Below are 18,905 nucleotides of genomic sequence, written 5' to 3' on the forward strand. Positions count from 1 at the left end.
AAATGGATTTTTAGAGTCATGCAGAATTCCTTGTATTTCTGTTTTCGTAACTTATACTGAAATATAGATAGATATAGGTCCCATTTCCCCAAATAAAATTAGATAATTCTTCTTATACCTATATATAAATTATTGCTTTCCAACCCAAAACTCAATGTACCAAACTATTCAGAATGGAATCCAAAATTTTGGGGGGATCAAAACCAACGGAAATTTTTATAATGATAATGTGGTTTGTTGCATTAATCATCTAGGTTGACTTTAAACATCGAGAAAATATTTTTGACAGCTTAATTACTTCATGATGAATGTTAGTCTTCTACACAGTTGACAATAGATACACATATTTAGAGCTTGATTTTCCCTATTATATCACAAACTACATGTCTTTCAAGTTATGTCATACAAAGTATGGGTATTTACTTAGAATATATTTCATGCAGTAATTTCATTCTATTAAAAACCGAGTCAAGAACTCATGTCTATGTTTTAACTGAAAATCAAAAGGTAAATATATTTTGATTAGACTGATGAACACAACTCACTTAAGTCTCCTATATTTAGTAGTACACATAAGATATTCTCATAGTGGAAAAAACTTAATGACATCAGAAACTTTCATTCATTTAACAAACATATATAGGTTACTTATTAGGTGCCAGCCTTTGTCTTGTCATGACATTGACAATATTCCAAATATATGTAGCTTATATTGGTTTGGACTTCCAATATTGGATGTTATTTGTGGGTTAAACTCCAAAAGCTAGTGAACTTACAGAACTAATGAGGTGTAAAAATAAAGCGGTGTGTTTAACCAGGACTTTGTAATAATAGGCACTAAAGAAGAATAATTGTTTCAGTAGAGGTGTCTTCCTCTAAATTCACTCATGACTTGCACTGGATGAATTTTTTTCTTTGCTGAGCCTCGTCTAACAGCTGCACAAGTTTCCTCTGGTTTTTCTCTTTTAATCAAGGGTTTCTTTGCCGGAGCCTTCATTCTCCACATCACAACTGGATGTCGGGGCCCAGCAGGACTCTGAATTCGGATGATCTTGGTTGACGCTATGTAAGACATTTTCACTGTTTGCACTACTGCATTCATTAAATTTTTGGCTGCTTGTATCAAGGAGGTGACACTGTCCAACTGTAAAGAAAAATACAGGTATTATCAAAGATTGTAAAAGATTATAATTGTAAATTTAAAGACATGCAATGCTATACAATTTGGAGTGTGCCACTTTCTTTTTATTCTAAGTATGTATTATCCATTATTATATCTCTTTATGATTATTATGCCAATCAATCCATTATCTATTCATTTATCCAATTCAGTAACACGTACAAATTCTACCTTGTCAGATTGTTAGATTACTCTTTTGTTGTTTTTTAGTAAAATTATTTAGAGATCACGGATCACGGTCCTCCCGTTGTTCATCGATTTGCTCGAGCGGGCCCAGTAACGTCTCCATCATGAGACTTGTTGTTACAGTGTTTGGCATATCGAGTACGTCACAGGTAGCTTGCCAGGTTCTGCCGTGTGGGCTAGATATTCTCTAACACACCTTTGGTGTAAGGCTTCATGGGGTGTTCTCTGTGATGGCTTCTCTTGTGCAGGATCACCTTGGGGTCATCTGTGTGGCTGGCTGCCCTTTATATAATATTGTAAGATCCTAATTGTCACAGCAGTCTATAGAAAGTGACAATTTCCAATAACAATTTCCTTATTTTCTTATTTTCAGGGATAATACTGAGTCCTTTTCATAAGGGATGGCTAGTCATAATAAAAACTATTACGCATATATTTACTTTCATAAAGAAACAATTAAAAATTATTTGTTTCAGGGAAATTATAGTGTAAGATAAACATAAATTGTGGCACACATGCATATCTACTATTCATTTTGATGAATATTTTCCACAAATAGTTCCACTCACTCTCTTTTACAAGCACAAACATTTTTATTATTATTACTTTTATTATTATTGAATCACAACGCGATGCACAGCTCCAAAGTTGTACAATATTGGGTTTCGATCATATAATGTTCCAAGACCTGTCCCTTCACCAGTGTGAATTTTCCATCAATGATGGCTGAAATCCAATATTTGTTGTTTTCTGGCTTTTTTCATAAAAGGAAAAATCTCAAGAGAAAGTAGGGTTAAATTTCGAGGTTTCTGCAAAATATTTTGGAACCTATTTTTTTTTTGTTTTGTTTTTAATAAAGACCAATGCCTCTTCCATTATTTACATTTGGCAGACTGTCATTCAAGGCCCACTCAAACAGAAGACGTGTCTCCATTGTTACCTCTTTGTGATGTATACTATCAAGGTTGAGATTCAAACACTGCCTGTACAGTTACCAAAATCCATTAGCAGCTGCCTGACTTGCATATTCTATCTTTGCAGCTTGAGGATAGTTCTCTCCCATACAGAGAAAATGTGCAAAGAAAGTAGACTGGTGAGGTGATGTGCCTGAAGCCGTGAGCTCATTGCCTCCTATAAAAAGTTAATTTGCTCCATTATAGGCTAGGCCTAGAATTCTTTGAAAAGGTGTCACCAAGATATATACGATTTGAATGCCAGTAATGCTTGGCAACTATACATCCTTAAGGTTTTTTTTACTTATGGAAGCCAAAAATGTAAAGTCTGTGCATGTGGCAGGAATGACAAATGTTTTGCAAACATTAAGCAAAATTTCACGAAGCACTTGCATGTATTTCAGAGGACACTTAGAGCTTCTGAGACTGGAACTTTAAAAAAACGACTTTGGATAGAATAACACATTTTGTTTTAGCATCACTCTATGGATAGCTTGCCAGCTAAAAACCTATCCTTCTATAATTACCTTTGAAAACTTACTGGCCAGAGAGAGAGAGAGAGAGAGAGAGAGAGAGAGAGAGAGAGAGAGAGTAGAGGTTTTGAGGCACCTGCCTTCTATGTGGCTGACCCGGGTTTGATCCCTGGGACCACTTATGGTCTCCTGTGCCCCTCTGAGCATAGAGATAGGTCACACCACACTGAGCACTGCTGGGTGTGACCCCGCAAAAGCAAACACAAATCTCTCCAAATCCAGATAAATCTGGAAATAGTTCCCAATCTCACCATAGAAAAGCTGTCCTAAATAATGAACTACATTAATAATTAGTGTTTTTCTCATAAATATGAAAATATTTTATTTGACGACTCTGTGCTTCCATTGGGGAGAGTCTGAATGACCTGCAAGTAATTAGGGTTTTATCTATGACGTCGGTTTTCTTACCCTCTCTCTAACTTACATTCTTTTTCACTCCTTTTGATTTTGTAATATTGTCATGTATGGATTTTATTTCTTGACTTTGTTTTTGACTTTTTACATGAGAGTATATGCAATGTATATGTAAAGCAAATAGTGCAAAGAGGGTCTAGACTGTAAAAAGTGGAGACTGAGAAGTTTTTTTTCCTCACAGAATTAGTGAAGTTCTGCTTGGCCCTTTTTCATCTTTTATACTAGCCTCTGATGGACTCTAAAAAATTCTAATTGACTTTAGTAAAACTTCTCTTCTGGGTGACTCAGAAAAATCACAGAACAAATTACCCCTCTAGGACAATATGTCCACTAGTTTTGCATATCTATTAGGACAATCGATGCAAAGATACTGTTATTACGTGAGAGAAGCTTGGACAATACCGTCAGAGGATCCTGGAGTCTGAGATCTATTGTACATCTGCAGAGATGCAGAACTCTCTGATATTAGCCGAATCATAGGCTGCATAAGCAAAGAACACAGATAAGCCTAGAAAATGGGAAGGAATTTTAAGAGCTCAAGTAGAGCTCAGACCTATTTATAAAGGATAAATGCACAATTTTGTGTCTGCAAATTATTATAAATTCTTTTATCTAGGTACCCTTTTATGAAAACTCCTTCATGGGAAAGGATTTAACAGAAACTTCAGAATAAAAAAATAAGGCACATTTGAGTAGAAAATATACTCACTTTGGAGTTTCTATACTCAACTAATTAATGGAATTCTGTAAGATTTACAAATTATCTGTGCAAGACAAGAATGTGATTTTACTGTAAAGGCCTGATAGCAGAACAATTTCAAATTCAAAAATAAAAGTTACTTTAGCACAAAAAATCACTTTGAAAGAAATCTAAAATAATTTTAGCTTAACAAATTACTTTGAAAAATTACTTTTTTCTTAGAAGTGATGACCCGAAATAGTCAACTCAAGAATGCAATTTGATATGTTACCATGTATTGTTTTCAAAAGACATTATTAAAGACTACTCTTTGAGATAAATCAGAAAACTTATCTGCCATAATAATCCACTCTTCTTAGGTGGATGACTTGTTTCTTATAACACTAGTATGGTTTTAAGGCCACTGAATTTTAGTTCAATAATAGATAATATTATAAGATAAGTTAATATTGTAGCACTGTAGCACTGTCCTCTCGTTGTTTATCAATTTGCCTCAAGCAGGCACCGATGTCTCCATTGTGAGACTTGTTGTTACTGTTTTTGTCATATCAAATACACCATGGGGAGCTTGCCAGGGCTTGGATGTGCGCGAGATACTCTCCGTAGCTTGCTGGGCTCTCCAAGAGAGACAAAAGATTAGAACCCGGGTCACTGCATGCAAGGCAAACACCCTACCCGCTATACTATCACTCCAGCCCAAGTTATTATTAAATTAAATATTTAAAATAAATAATCAATTTAATAGATATTATCAATAGATATTTATTGATAGTTAATACACATAATGTCATTATGTGTATTAACATATTTGCTAGATAATTATGTGTATTAACATATTTGCTAGATAATGTCTAATAATTAATGTATTTGTTAGATAATGTCTAATAATTAACATTATATAATTAATACAATAAAATTATAATGATTTTAGTAGTAGATAATTTAATTTAAAAACTTGCATTACAAGACTTTTGTCAATAACTTAGTTCTTTATCTTGCAAATTGTTTATTGTGAAAATTCCAAATCATGGCCATCTACTCAGACTGATACTCAATATTATTGTTCTTTACAAATACCCTTTTTATGTATTTTTTTATGCTTTGTGGTATGTGCTTTTTGATTTCACTTATGCTGCAACATACATTGGTTTAGTTCTTCAATAGTTTGAGGCTAAATGCTCTGTTCCTTTTAGAGATAAGTCAAACTTTAACAACAGGAAAAGGAGTTTAACAATGACCGTACAAGAACGTTTATTGATCCTTCTAAAATGTCATCTTTTGAGGAGGGAGAGATAGTACACGGGCCAGGTGCTTGACTTGTATGCAGCTGACTGGGGTTCAATCCCCAGAACTCCCTACATGTTTTCACAAGCACTTCTAGGCATGTACCCAGAACAAATCATAGGTATAGTCTCCCACCAATAATGTTACCTTATCTACATACCAGCAAATACACATACAAATATACAATATACAAATATACATACCAGCAAATATACGAATATACATGTGTGTATGCATACACATATATAATCACAACTGTTATATGTAACACATCTGACTTGAAAATTGATTTATAGATTAATATTAAATACTGAAATGTATGACCTCAATAGTCACACCAAAGTGGGAATGTCTGCTGGCAAGCCGTGATCAGCTGTTATAATTAACAGCCAAAAGTAATATTTTAAAAAGCAGGCTCGTTATTCCTTTCTTTTCCTGAAGTTTTGTCAATATATTTTATCAGAATTTCAGACTGTACACTCTAACTCCCTTTTCTAGATAACAGTTTTCCTCAGGTCATAGTTTGAGGAAAACGATCACGGGCACGGTCCTCCCATTGTTCATCGCTTTGCTCAAGCGTGCCCAGTAACATCTCCATCGTGAGACTTTTTACTGTGTTTGTCATATCGAATACATCACCGGTAGCTTGCCAGGCTCTGCCGTGGGGGCGAGATACTCTCAGTAGCTTGCCGGGCTCTCCGAGAGGGGTGGAGGAATCAAACCTTGGTCAGCAAAGTTGGCCGCGTGCAAGCCAAACGCCCTACCACTGTGCTATCGCTCCAGCCCACACTAAACCTAAATCCCCCTTCCTTTCATTGATGTGTATCTCATCTCCTTTCACATGAACAGTTCTCTGGGGAAAGCAGTTCCTCAGCCTTGTGTGAACCACCATGCCTGTGTTAGGACACCTGTGGACAGAAAAAACTTACATTTCTGGAAAAACATATTTCCCATACTATGCCCTTCTGGATAAGCTGATATCAAATATAAACCGTGCTATTTTTGTGAATCTCAATGCTTGCCTGAGTTATATCTGCAAAAAAAAAATGCAATACCTGACAATATAGAAAGCTGTGAACCTAGACCCTTGAAACACATAGTGTAAACCAATGCCTAGTCAATACACAACATATAGTTTGAAATCAGACCTAAAGGCAAATGTGTGCATTTTGGTGCAAAATAAAATAATAGGATATAATATTTGCTAATCTTATACGTGTGCTTTATGCTGATACTGTTCTAAGAAGTTGATTTAAATTAAATCAAAATAATTCCGTGAGGTGAGTACTTGTATTATCTCCATTTTATAAACGAGAAACGAAGAGGTTTGAAGTTTAGTAGTCTGTAATTGTAGAAAAGCTATTATTAATGATAGCGCAAAAACTTTTGCTAAAATAATCCCTGGTATTTGTACCTGTCACACAACTCTGCTTCCTGTCACTTCATTGCATTTATTTTTAGGCATTTCATAGTGGGAAAAGTTGTACTAAAATTAATACAATATCTCAAATAAAAAACAAAAATTCCATAGTCACTAACTACTGACATGAACTTATATGCCAATTATTGAATTTTTACAATGACTATTAGTATTAGACATTAAAATATAAATTTCAAGAGAAGTCAAAAGACAAAAGAACACTGAATTTCAAATTTATTTTATATTTGTGATTAGCCATAATCTGAATACAGGTAAAGGCCCTCCCGTTGATCGTCGATTTGCTCAAGCGGGCCCAGTAACGTCTCCATTGGAGATTTTGTTGTTACTGTGTCTGGCATATCGAATACTCTCGGTAGCTTGCCGGGCTCTCCGAGAGGGGCGGAGGAATCGAACTCGGGTCGGCCATGTTGGCCGCTTGTAAGGCGAACACCCTACCGCTGTGCTATCGCTCCAGCTCTGAATACAGAATTCAAATAAATGCGAATAATTTTTTTTCTTATTTTTCAAATAAAATTAAGTTTATTTGATCTTCAAAATACAAACCAAGAGTTTTCACTAGTGATTTTATTTGTTACTTATGTAGAAATTCTCAGTTAAGGTGTTGTGAAATAAGGTAAACATAGGCAATCTGAAAGGATGTTGTGCATATATGTTGGATGATGTGACCTATTTATGCTAATACTTACAAAAAAGACACATTTCTATTTTTCTAAATTATAGGCATCATTTTAAACTCTACATTTCTCTAACAGTATTAGTTATATACCTTAGGAAATCCTTATATACGTGAATGTATATTTGTAAGTACATACATGTATATGCTAAAATAAATCATCTATGAGACGTTTATATTATCTGCTTAAAACCTCTCTTGAGTACCTAATTTTATTCCAATACCTGATTAATTTATTTGTTTATTATTTTAGACTATTTTTTAGAAGAATGACTTGCATTGAAAATATTCTCTTTTCAGACAAGTTCAAGAATGCTAATCAACATTAGTATTTTGTTTGTATTTTTCTTATTTTCTTTTTGGGTTTTGTGTCACAGCTGGTGGTGCTTAGAACTTACTCCTTGCTCTGGACTCAGGGATCACTCCTGGTGGGTCTCAGGGGAACTTTTTCAGTGCCAGGGATTAAACCAAGACCTCAACCCCTGCACTATCACTTTGGATAAAGAAGAGATAGTACGCTAGGCTGGCTTAATGGAAAAATCACATGTGGGCACTAGGAAGGCTAATAGAGGCTTTGATTTACTAAAACTAATAAAAATGGAGTACATACCCAAATTGAATTTGTCAAGCTCATAATTAAGTTGAGAAGCTGATTGCTTCTTTGAATATGAAGAGTTAATCCAAAGGACCCCTAATAGAATTTACATGGCAAAGTTGTCCTTTACTAATTCTCCATTCAATCATGACAACAGAAAAGGACATCATAAGTTGAAAGAGGGAAATCAATACATCAATACATGGGATGAGAAAATTAATTTAACACTACTAAGAAGACCAGACATGAAATGAAATATGACGTTGATTCAGTTATAATCTTGTCCTGTCAAAAAGAATTTTTAAAGCAATTTTTTTCCAAAGCAAATGATGTAGGCCCAAACCATTTTGTATCATCTTAAAAGGAAACACATAGCCAATCCAGGTGACTATTTACAATGTCTTTTAATTCTATTTGAGAGAGATCATTTTTTAGTCTACTAAAAAAATGTGCGTGGTAACATTAATGATTAGCTATCCTTCAATTATATTGACTTAATGGCAAATCTTTTGTTCAAGAAATACTTTTCAAATAATAATTGCAGACTAGATTCAGAATAATTAATATATTCTATATCCTCTTTGCTACTCTAGATTTTTTCCTTTATCTCCTTTGCTTAGGAACTTTGCAGAGCTACTATTTTCTATTAATGCATCTTATTCCATCGATCTTATTGATTTTCTTTGCTGTAGTACTGAAATAAAACCCTATCTTTTCTATGCTCAATGATCCTATTTCCCTCAATTTCCATTTCTCAATCTGACTTCCACTTTCCCATAAATTTCTTTTTTTCTAATATATAAATGTGTAGACATAGAAATACATATTAACACATATAATAATACTAAAATGCATTCATGTGTGTTTATTAGTATATATTGTTAATATATTTTATATGCCATGTTATATAATGCATATAACTAAGTAACTGACATAAAATTTTCAGCATTCTTTCCATCAAAAGGAATGAAAAATGTGGTGGTGTTCTATCAGCATTCTATTGTGTTGACCAGTTTTCTTGAGCCTCGACTTACCTTTCCCACCCCAGGTAGAAGGTAACTACTGATCTTTCTGCATTATATATAGGAAAACTGTACCTTTTCTAGAGTTGCCCAGAAATGGAATTCCACAGGGTGTATATTTTGTATCTGGCTTATTTTGCTTGGCATCATAGACATAAACTTTCATGTTCTGCAATCATTAGCTCATTTTGATTAATGCTAAGAAGAATTAAATACTGTACATATAACAAAATGCATTAAATCATTTGGCTACCGATTGACATTTGGCTTACAAACAGTATTTTTTTAACTTTATCTTTTTTTTTTTTAATTTTAATTTTTTTTATTTTTTTTCCCTTTATTTTATTTTATTTTTTTTAAAGTTGTAGATTTACAATTTTTTGTGCTTTGGTTTCAATTATACAATGATCAGATAACCATCCCTCCACCAGTGCCCATTTTCCACCACCATGGATAATATCCCTCCCACCCCCATCCCCCCATCCCCCCTGTCTCTGTGGCAGGGAAATCCCCTGTGTTCTCTCTCTCCTTTTGGGTGTTGTGGACATTGAGTGGCAAACATATTCAGTCCATAGTCTACTTTCGACATGCATCTCCCCTCCTGGGAGGATCCTCCAAACATCCTTTATTTGGTGCTCCCTTCTCTATCTGAACTGCCCTTTCCTCTAGGATACCCGGCTGGCCTCTAAGTTATGGAGTAATCCTCCTGGTGCTGATCTCAGCTATTCTTGGGTATTAATCTCATACTTTGTTACTTTATATCCCCCAGATGAATGCAATCTTTCTATGTCTATCCCTCTCTTTCTGACTCATTTCGCTTAGCATGATACTTTCCATATTGTACCACTTGTATGTAAATTTCATGACTTCATCTTTTCTAACAGCTACATAGTACTCCATTGTGTAGATGTACCAAAGTTTCTTTAACCAGTCATCTGTTCTTGGGCATTCAGGTTTCTTCCAGTTTCTGGCTATTGTAAAGAGTGCTGCAATGAACAAACAAGTGCAGATGTCACTTCGACTATACATTTTTGCCTCTCTGGGATATATTCCCAGGAGTGGTATTGCTGGGTCAAATGGGAGCTCAATTTCTAATTTTTTGAGAAACGTCCATACTGTTTTCTAGAAGGGCTGAACCAGTGGACATTCCCACCAACAGTGAAGGAGTGTCCCTTTCTCGCCACATCCACGCCAGCATCGGTTGCTTTTGTTCTTTTGAATGTGGGCCAGTCTCTGAGGTGTGAGATGGTATCTCATTGTGGTTTTGATCTGCATCTCCCTGATGATTAATGGCCCTCCCGTTGATCGTCGATTTGCTCGAGCGGGCCCAGTAACGTCTCCATTGGAGACTTTGTTGTTACTGTGTCTGGCATATCGAATACTCTGGGTAGCTTGCCGGGCTCTCCGAGAGGGGCGGAGGAATCGAACTCGGGTCGGCCATGTTGGCCGCGTGTAAGGCGAACACCCTACCCGCTGTGCTATTGCTCCAGCCCGATGATGGGGGCCCAAGTCCAAGTCCCGATGATGATTAATGATGTAGAGCATTTTCTCATGTGCTTTTTTGCCATTCGGATTTCTTCTTTGAGAAAGTTTCTGTTCATTTCATTGCCCCATTTTTGGATGGGGTTGGATGTTTTCTTCTTGTGGAGTTTAACCAGTATTTTGTATATCCTGGATATCAACCCCTTGTCAGATGTGTATTCGGCGAATATCCTTTCCCATTCTGTAGACTGTCTTTGTATTTTGGTCACTGTTTCTTTGGAGGTACAGAAGCTTCTTAGTTTAAGATAGTCCCATTTATCTATCTCTGTTTTCACTTGCTCAGACAGTGGCATGGCATCTTTGAAGATACCATTAGCTTCAATGTCATGGAGGGTTTTGCCAACTTTGTCTTCAATGTACCTTATGGTTTCTGGTCTGATGTTGAGGTCTTTAATCCATTTTGATCTTACTTTTGTACATGGTGTTAGGCAGAGTTCTGAGCCCATTTTTTTTGCATGTAGCTGTCCAGTGATACCAACAGAATTTGTTAAAGAGATTTCCCTTACTCCACTTCACATTACTTGCACCTTTATCAAAGATTAGATGAGCATATGATTGAGGGGAGATGTCAGTGTATTCAACCCTGTTCCATTGGTCTGCAGACAAACAGTATTTTTATAAGTAAGTTTCTTCTTTAGGAATTTCAATTTGCCTGAAGACTCCATTTTGGGCTTGAGCAGTAGTACAGTGGGTAGGGTGCTTGCCTTGCATGCACCAGCCCGAATTTGATCCCTGGCACACCATATGGGTGCTTGAGCACTACCAGGAGTGATTCCTGAGCACAGATATGAAAGCGGTCCCTGAGCCCAGATCCAGGAGTAAGATTTGGGCACCGCTGGGTGCAATAGGCAAGGGGATAAAAGAGTTCCAAATAGATCAAGAAATGGGCTACAGAGTGATAGTACAGTAGAGATAAGGCCCTTGCCTTGCACTTGACTGACCTGGGTTTAATCATTGACATTACATATGCTCCCTCAATCACTGCCAGAAGTAATTCTTGAGTTCAGACCCAGGTGTAACCACTGAGCTTTGCTGGGTGTGGCCCCCAAACCAAAAAAAAAAAAAGTAAAACTCCATTTAGTTACTGGGCCCGCTTGAGCAAATCGATGATCAACGGGAGGGCCTTTACCTTTACCTTACCTTTACCATTTAGTATATATATATATGTATATATATACATATACATATATATATATATATATATATATATATTGATTTTTTTGGGTCACACCTCGCGATGCGCAGGGGTTACTCCTGGCTCTGCACTCAGGAATTACCTCTGGCAGTGCTCAGGGGACCATATGGGATGCTGGGAATTGAACCCGGGTCGGCCACATGCAAGGCAAATGCCCTACCCGCTATGCTATCTCTCCAGCACCCCATTTAGTATATATTGAGGTTATCATCTGATAATGAAAATTCTCCTCATCCTAATTTTTCTGAATATTTTATTAGTTATGTATTTCCAGATTAACAATAATTTTCTTTCAGTTTAACTATAACAGTTTACTTCAAGTGTCATTATTTTCTCCTTAGACGTTATATATAAATTTTAATAATTTTTTTAAAGAAAATAGGTTCTATTACCTGCTTTTAAAAAAAACCTCTTATTTAGCTTTTAGGTCATCTGAGTAACTCAAACTATGCTTGGGGGCTTTGAGGGTGTCTCCCACCCCGGGGCTACCCGGAGTGCCTACAGTGTGCTCAAGCTTCTGGAAAAACACATTATTTGAAATTATAGAACACATAAGTTATGGAACTAAGAAACTATACACAAAAGTTTAGAAGCATACACCATTTCAATCATTCTCTTCTCTTCTAGCTCAACTAATATTTTTAGACATGTTATACTCAAGTTTCATTCATTAGGAAATTTTTAGTGCTTAAGATGTCAAAAAAATTCATGATCAAATGATGCTTTCCATTACATGTATTGAAAATTCTCGTCTTTACAGACCCTCTGCTTGTTCCTCTACTCTTCCAGGTGTGATTATCTGTAGCTATAATCCCTTTGGGCCTTCTTGGAATGGAAAGTGGATTCTTGTCCTACTTGGGTCCAGAAAACCTCCACATGCACCATCTGCAAACTCAGCTGTGTTGAAGATTCTCATCTGTACCCTCCGCTTGCACATCCACTCTTCCGAGGGAGGTTAACCTCCAGGCAGACATTTCCAGTGCCATTCTGGAACAGGCATCAGATTCGCATCCTAGCCGTGCCCTGGCAGCCCTGAGGCTTGCTCTCCGCCATCTCAGTAGGCCCACCTCTATACCCAAGATTCTATCCTTGGTCCTCCACCCTCCCAGGCTGAAAACAGCATAGCAGGAGTACAGAGAAAACACAGTGGGGAGATACAGAGAAACCTAGCAAATACACTGAGTGGAAAATCATGATGCATTATCTTTACCGCTTCCCAAGGCTATATGAAAACATTTCCCCTCAATCTCAACAAGGCACTGTTTCATGCATAAACTCCCCTATTATTCCATTTATGTGACTATATATTTTTTGCTTCAATTAAAAAAGAATTGACACCAAATTTAATTATTATTTTCCCTACCTCAATTCTTAGCAAAGTAAAATATGAGAGATTGATAGATTCTCTAGCTCTCTAGGGATTTTTTTTTTGTTGTTCCCGCTGTTTTTTTTTTAAATACTTGTGATCTTCAAAATACATTTAAACATGCCATTTATCTCTAAAAATTCCAGCATTTTATTAAGAAATATGACTCAGATATAAGGTATAAGTGAATTTTAAGTTGTTACATATATAAGCATAAACATTCTATACATTTATAACCAGAATGTGGTCTTTTGTTCTTAAGTAGAATGCCATCATTCCTATCATTTTGGGATGCATATAATATCCTGCTCTTATTGGCAATTTTTCCTTTCTCATGTCAATTTTCCAGACTCTTTGAAGATTTGGCCATGGTCAAACGTGACTTTACAAAACAAAGAAGAAACCTCTCTTACCAAATTACAAAGTGAGTTTCATAATGGTCTTTAAAGCCAAAATTATATGAAAAATAGCTTTTGACAATCACAACAACATAGTCTAAGAAAGAGCGATCCAGTTTCTGCACTTGTATAGACTCAACTAACTGGTAGATCTGCATGCTACTCTAGGTCCATATAGCTCTGGCCTAGAGACATTCCTGCACTAAGTCAGTGGTTTAAGTTTAGAGTAAGACAGAGCCCAGTATCCACTCACACCATTTTTGCTTCATCACACACTAGAAGGAAAGGGCAGTAACAAGACAGAACAGTGCTTTCAAAGGGAAGCCTGGAGGAGCAAAATGTTATCTCTGATGTGAGGCATGGAATATGTCAGGTGTAAATAATGCCCCTTAAGGAAAACAATTAAAGTGTCCTTAAAATGACTGCCTTCCATTTATTTGAGACTTGCAATCATTTTATATCTGAGTGAATATCAGAGATTGGAAGGAGTTCACAATGGGAAAATAATAAAAAAAAGTTCTGTTCCTGAATTTAGTTTCTTTTCAAATCAGAAATCTCTCTCCTCCTGCCTGAAGTGTCTCATAAAACAAAGAAACAATCTTCTCTCTACAGATAAGCACAGATGTCTCCTATTGAGGGGATGAGATTCAAGTGCATTTCAGAGCAGCTGGTTGTTGCCCTACCAGCTGCTTGGAAATGGGAAATCTTTGGCAGCAAGTTCCAAACCCAAAAGCTGTAGGTGTCAAAACTCACCCTCAGGCACTGGGATTCAGCAAGCAACAGAAACATGGAGGCATGTGTGGTTTTTAATTACCAAGATCTTTGCTTTGGTGTGAATTTAAAGAATGAAGCTTACAGGCTGAAGCAGTTGACTATAGGTGTGTGGGTGTATGAGAGAATGTGAGGAAGTGAGCTGGGTGGTTCAATATACACACTCGGGACACAAGCTAGTAAATTCAAATCCAAACCAATTCTTTCTGCCTCTGTCTCTCATTTTCTCCCCAGTAAGCTGAAAAACCAACAGCATTGTTTTTACAGGAAGTCCATGAAGACCAATTCATTATGCAACAGAATTTTGCATACACACTGATACTTTGATATTATGGTTACCGAGGTTTCACAAAGCAAAAACATTCTTAATGTTTTTCTGATAAGGAATCAGGAAAGATGAAGCTGCAACATGCCTTACAAATTATGAACTTGTATGGATGCTATATGCCTTAAAAGTTCATTTGAACTCTTAAAGACTTTGAAAAATAGGTACTATTTCCCATGATCTAAGAATCATGACTGAAGAGAACAGCATTATCTTGTCCAGGTAGTCAGAGGTGAATCTGGAAATAAGCCCATACTTATGTAACTCCAATTTCCCTGTTCTCTCATACATTTTGCGCTTCTCAGTGCTATCTCTGGAAATATAAATGTTTTGAAACATAATATAAACTCTTCTCTCGCTTGGGACCGTTTACTATGGATGAAATTTCATCTCACTTTCCCTATTCTATCTCAAAGATTTTGCATTGAGATATCTAACCATTGAAAATAAAGGAGTATTTTATTTTATTCCTTGAATGGATCACTCTGTTAATAATCACCACTCAGTTTCTCTGAATGGCTTTTTTTTTTCAGTTAAACACTTGCCCGCTAGTAGTCTGTGCAAATATATATGCTCGATGATTTCCCTACTGCAACTTAATTACAATTTTTTCAAGGAAAATATCAAAAGTTATTCAGTTAGCTATTTTACAGTTCTGCTTATTTTATTTATTTATTGTTTATTTATTTGTTTTTGGGAACTGGTGCTACCCAGGGGTTACTCCTTTTACTGTGTCAGAGTCGACAAGTGGTGCGTGGGGGTCACATGGAACTAGTAAAATAAAATATGGTCTCCTTATGAAAACAATTCATTGTGTGAACTGAGTTCCTTGAATTCACTCTTTTTATGAAGTGCTGGGGATTAGACCTAGGGCCAATACATGCAATATAAGTGTCTTGCTACTTAGCTACATCCTCTATCGTCATGCAATTTTACATGGATTAATTTTTCTATCAACTATCAACTGACTATCAGCATATATATGAATTAATTCATTGATAGTAAGTATTGTTGACTTTTAATCAAAGTAGCACTGTAGCACTGTGCTCCCATTGTCACGGATAACTTGCCAGGCTTTGCCATGTGGGATAGATACTCTCAGTAGCTTGCGGGGCTCTCCAAGAGGGGTGGAGGAATCAAACCCAGGTCGGCCAAAGTATTCCTTTTTTTTCAGTTCACATTACCAGGGATATATGTCCAATCCAAAAATGTTCAGATGATAATAATGTCCTTTCCTACTTTGTTTTCTACATTCTATCTATCTTGAAAACTTTTCAGCTATTTCTAATACTACTTGCTTTACAGCATAATTATATTCAAGACTATACAGACATTCTTAACTTGGGTATACTATATGGTTGCTCCTGCTCTTTGGGCTTCCTATTGACTTGCAACTTATCTCAATAACTAGTGCTCACCCTATATTTAGCTTATCCTGCTCCTGCAATTTTAAATTTCAAACTACTTTACCTAGGAACCATATTCAATCAATTTATATTGATTTTCACTTCTAAAAATGAAGTAAATATTTTATCACTACAATAAAAATAGTGGCCATAGAGAGAAGACAAATATTAAGTTAACATGCCATTATGATATTGTTCATCAAATATACTAAAAAATTAAAAACATGGACAGAAGTCATTTAAAATGACCATATAAAACTGTAAGAATAAAAAGAGATCAAAGCACAAATACACCAGTAATCATAGCCAAGCATGCTTAGGAGATAAAAACGTAAGTATCAGGATGTCAGTGGTTTTACCTTCAATAAGCATTGTTTGAAGACCAATAAATGATAGAAAAATTTAGGTATTTGTAAGAATTTTTAGAGAAAGCTAGGATCCATCATTGTAGAATTGAAGATTTTATTGTATCATAGATCCGCAGTAGCAGTGAGAGAAGTGGATGAATCAGGTGGAGAATTAACAATGACCGAGATAGTTTACTTTTTTATTGAGCATAACTGAATATATTTCCTCCCAGTCTGTAAGCAGATGAAGTCACAAGAATTGTACAAACCTGAGAAATTTTAGTAATTTTTATGTATCTATACATATGACTGGAGCGATAGCACAGCGGTAGGGCGTTTGCCTTGCATGCAGCCAACATGGCCAACCCGAGTTCGATTCCTCCGCCCCTCTCAGAGAGCCCTGCAAGCTACCGAAAGTATCTCGCCCACATGGCAGAGCCTGGCAAGCCACCCGTGATGTATTCAATATGCCAGACAGAGTGACAACAAAGTCTCCAATGGAGACGTTACTGGGCCCGCTTGAGCAAATCGATGAACAACGGGAGGGCCTTTACCTTTATACATATATATGTGCATGTATCATTTAGATATGCCATAAATATATATTTGCTTGTATATAAGTGATACTCATGTAAGTGTACATATGTGTGTGTATACCAAATCACTTAAATTCTTAATACCTTGGGAATTTAGGCTTACAATATATTTTTTTGTTTCAAGAAGATATCTTCAATTTTTAAAATTCTATCACTTGGGGTCCAGAAAATTAGTACAGGAGTTGGAATTCATGCTTTGCATAGAAGATATCTTCAGTTCTTCAAAGTTTATCACTTGGGTTACAGAGAGTTAGTACAATACAGTAGTGAGAGTGCATGTGTTGCATACACCCAATCCTTGTCTAAAACCCCTATATGGTTCCCTGAGTATCACCAAGTATGATCCTGGAGGCCCCCAAAACTATAAGGCGTAGTCCTGTGGCCTCTCCAGGTCCCACTGAGACGACTGTGGATTACCTGGCTGGGCAGATAACCCATGGTAACCAAAAGATCCACGCTGCACTACCTCCGTGGGTCATCATGTCGAACTGCTGGTGTGGTTGGCTGAGAGTCCCCGGGACTATTCCCCTTTTACAATGCTTGGGAGTATCACCTCCAAATCTACCACTAGAAGGAATAGTAATGTATGTTGTGGTGAAGAGTTAATAAAATATATTTTCCTAAATTCCATTTCCATTCAGGATTCTCAGAGATGAATCAATCAATCCCACGAAGCTAATTTGTATCAAATTGCATTTGTAGTTTATTTCATGTTCCTGCATATATTTATGCCATGCTCATGAGTTGTTCCTTTTAAATATGTCTGGTAATGAGGTCTGACTGTGCAGATGTATTTGACTAAAGCAGAAGTGACAAGGTAACTTATTCTGTACTAGAACTTCAGCAAATTGAAAATGTTTGCTTTTAAATTAATAAAAATTTTATTCTAAAGATCATTGTATTTAGTGAAACTTCCACTACAATGATTATACATATATGTGTATATATATATATATATATATATTACATTTTAAGTGATGAAAACTCTGCATGGCAACATTTCATAATTTTTGTTTATTTGTCATTTAAGTTTAACAATATAATTGGGTATGCCTCAGAGTTATGAGCAACATCTATTCCAGTTTTTAAAAGATTTGACTATAGGAACCTCAGATTTTTTCAGTGGCTAAACTTTACAGGTAATGATACAGCCATATTAACCTCAATCTTCATAAATACATATTTTATTGGAACGGATAAAGATTTAGTATAGGCTGTGGAAAAGACAGTCAATAACGTAGATAATGAAGTTTTACAACAGCATGGAAAGTATGAAAGTAGAGAAGCACTCCTGGCCCTTTGTTCAGATACCTGACACATCTTGACCCCAGGCCTTACAATTTATTGCCCAAAAGGTTCTTTCAGCAGTTGTCTTGTATCAATGCTAAAAAATTGTTTAGACAGTATATTATTAGATTAAGAAGGGAAATTCTCAAATCTAGATTCAATAAGAGCTGTGGTTCATATTATTAATTAATTAAATGAGCTCTTAATGACCCCGATTAATGCAATTAGAGTGTCAATGTATACTCTATATACTCAAGTAATTTGTCAAAACATCACTTTACATATACACAAATTTTATTATTTTGAATTTGGAACTACACCTACAGTACTCAGGGCTTACTCCTGCCTTTGACTTCAGAGAGCCTTCCTGATGGTACTCAAGGCATAGTATAGAGTCCTAGGGATGGAACCTAGGTTAGGTATGTGCACCTTCCTTGCTATGCTTTCTCTTGGATCCATAGACACAAATTTTACAATAAAATTTATTAAGCAACAGAATATTAGTTGCTTAAGCAATATACAAAGTTCTATTTCTCATGCTTCCTAGAAATATTGAATCCCCATATACTCATATATGTGAGTATAGAATGTATGTCTTTATCTCTTGTATACCTATGACTTCAATTAGTATTCATTTTCATTTCATTTTCATTTCATCATCCTGTTATTCGTCAATTGCCTCGAGCAGGCC

General features: G+C 36.1%; 1 protein-coding gene across 1 annotated transcript in view; it reads right to left on the bottom strand.

Moving 5' to 3' along the window:
• Nucleotides 1-663: 663 nt before the first annotated feature.
• Nucleotides 664-18,905, bottom strand: part of CTNNA3 (catenin alpha 3) — a 1,757,578-nt gene continuing 1,739,336 nt past the window's right edge. The window contains exon 18 of the mRNA XM_056113567.1: nt 664-1,144. Within this exon, the coding sequence (XP_055969542.1) occupies nt 857-1,144 (288 nt within the window). The 3' untranslated portion in view covers nt 664-856. The remainder of the gene's footprint in view (nt 1,145-18,905) is intronic.

This window comes from Sorex fumeus, unplaced genomic scaffold (genome assembly GCF_029834395.1).
Source record: "Sorex fumeus unplaced genomic scaffold, SorFum_2.1 ptg000020l, whole genome shotgun sequence".
NCBI lineage: Eukaryota > Metazoa > Chordata > Mammalia > Eulipotyphla > Soricidae > Sorex > Sorex fumeus.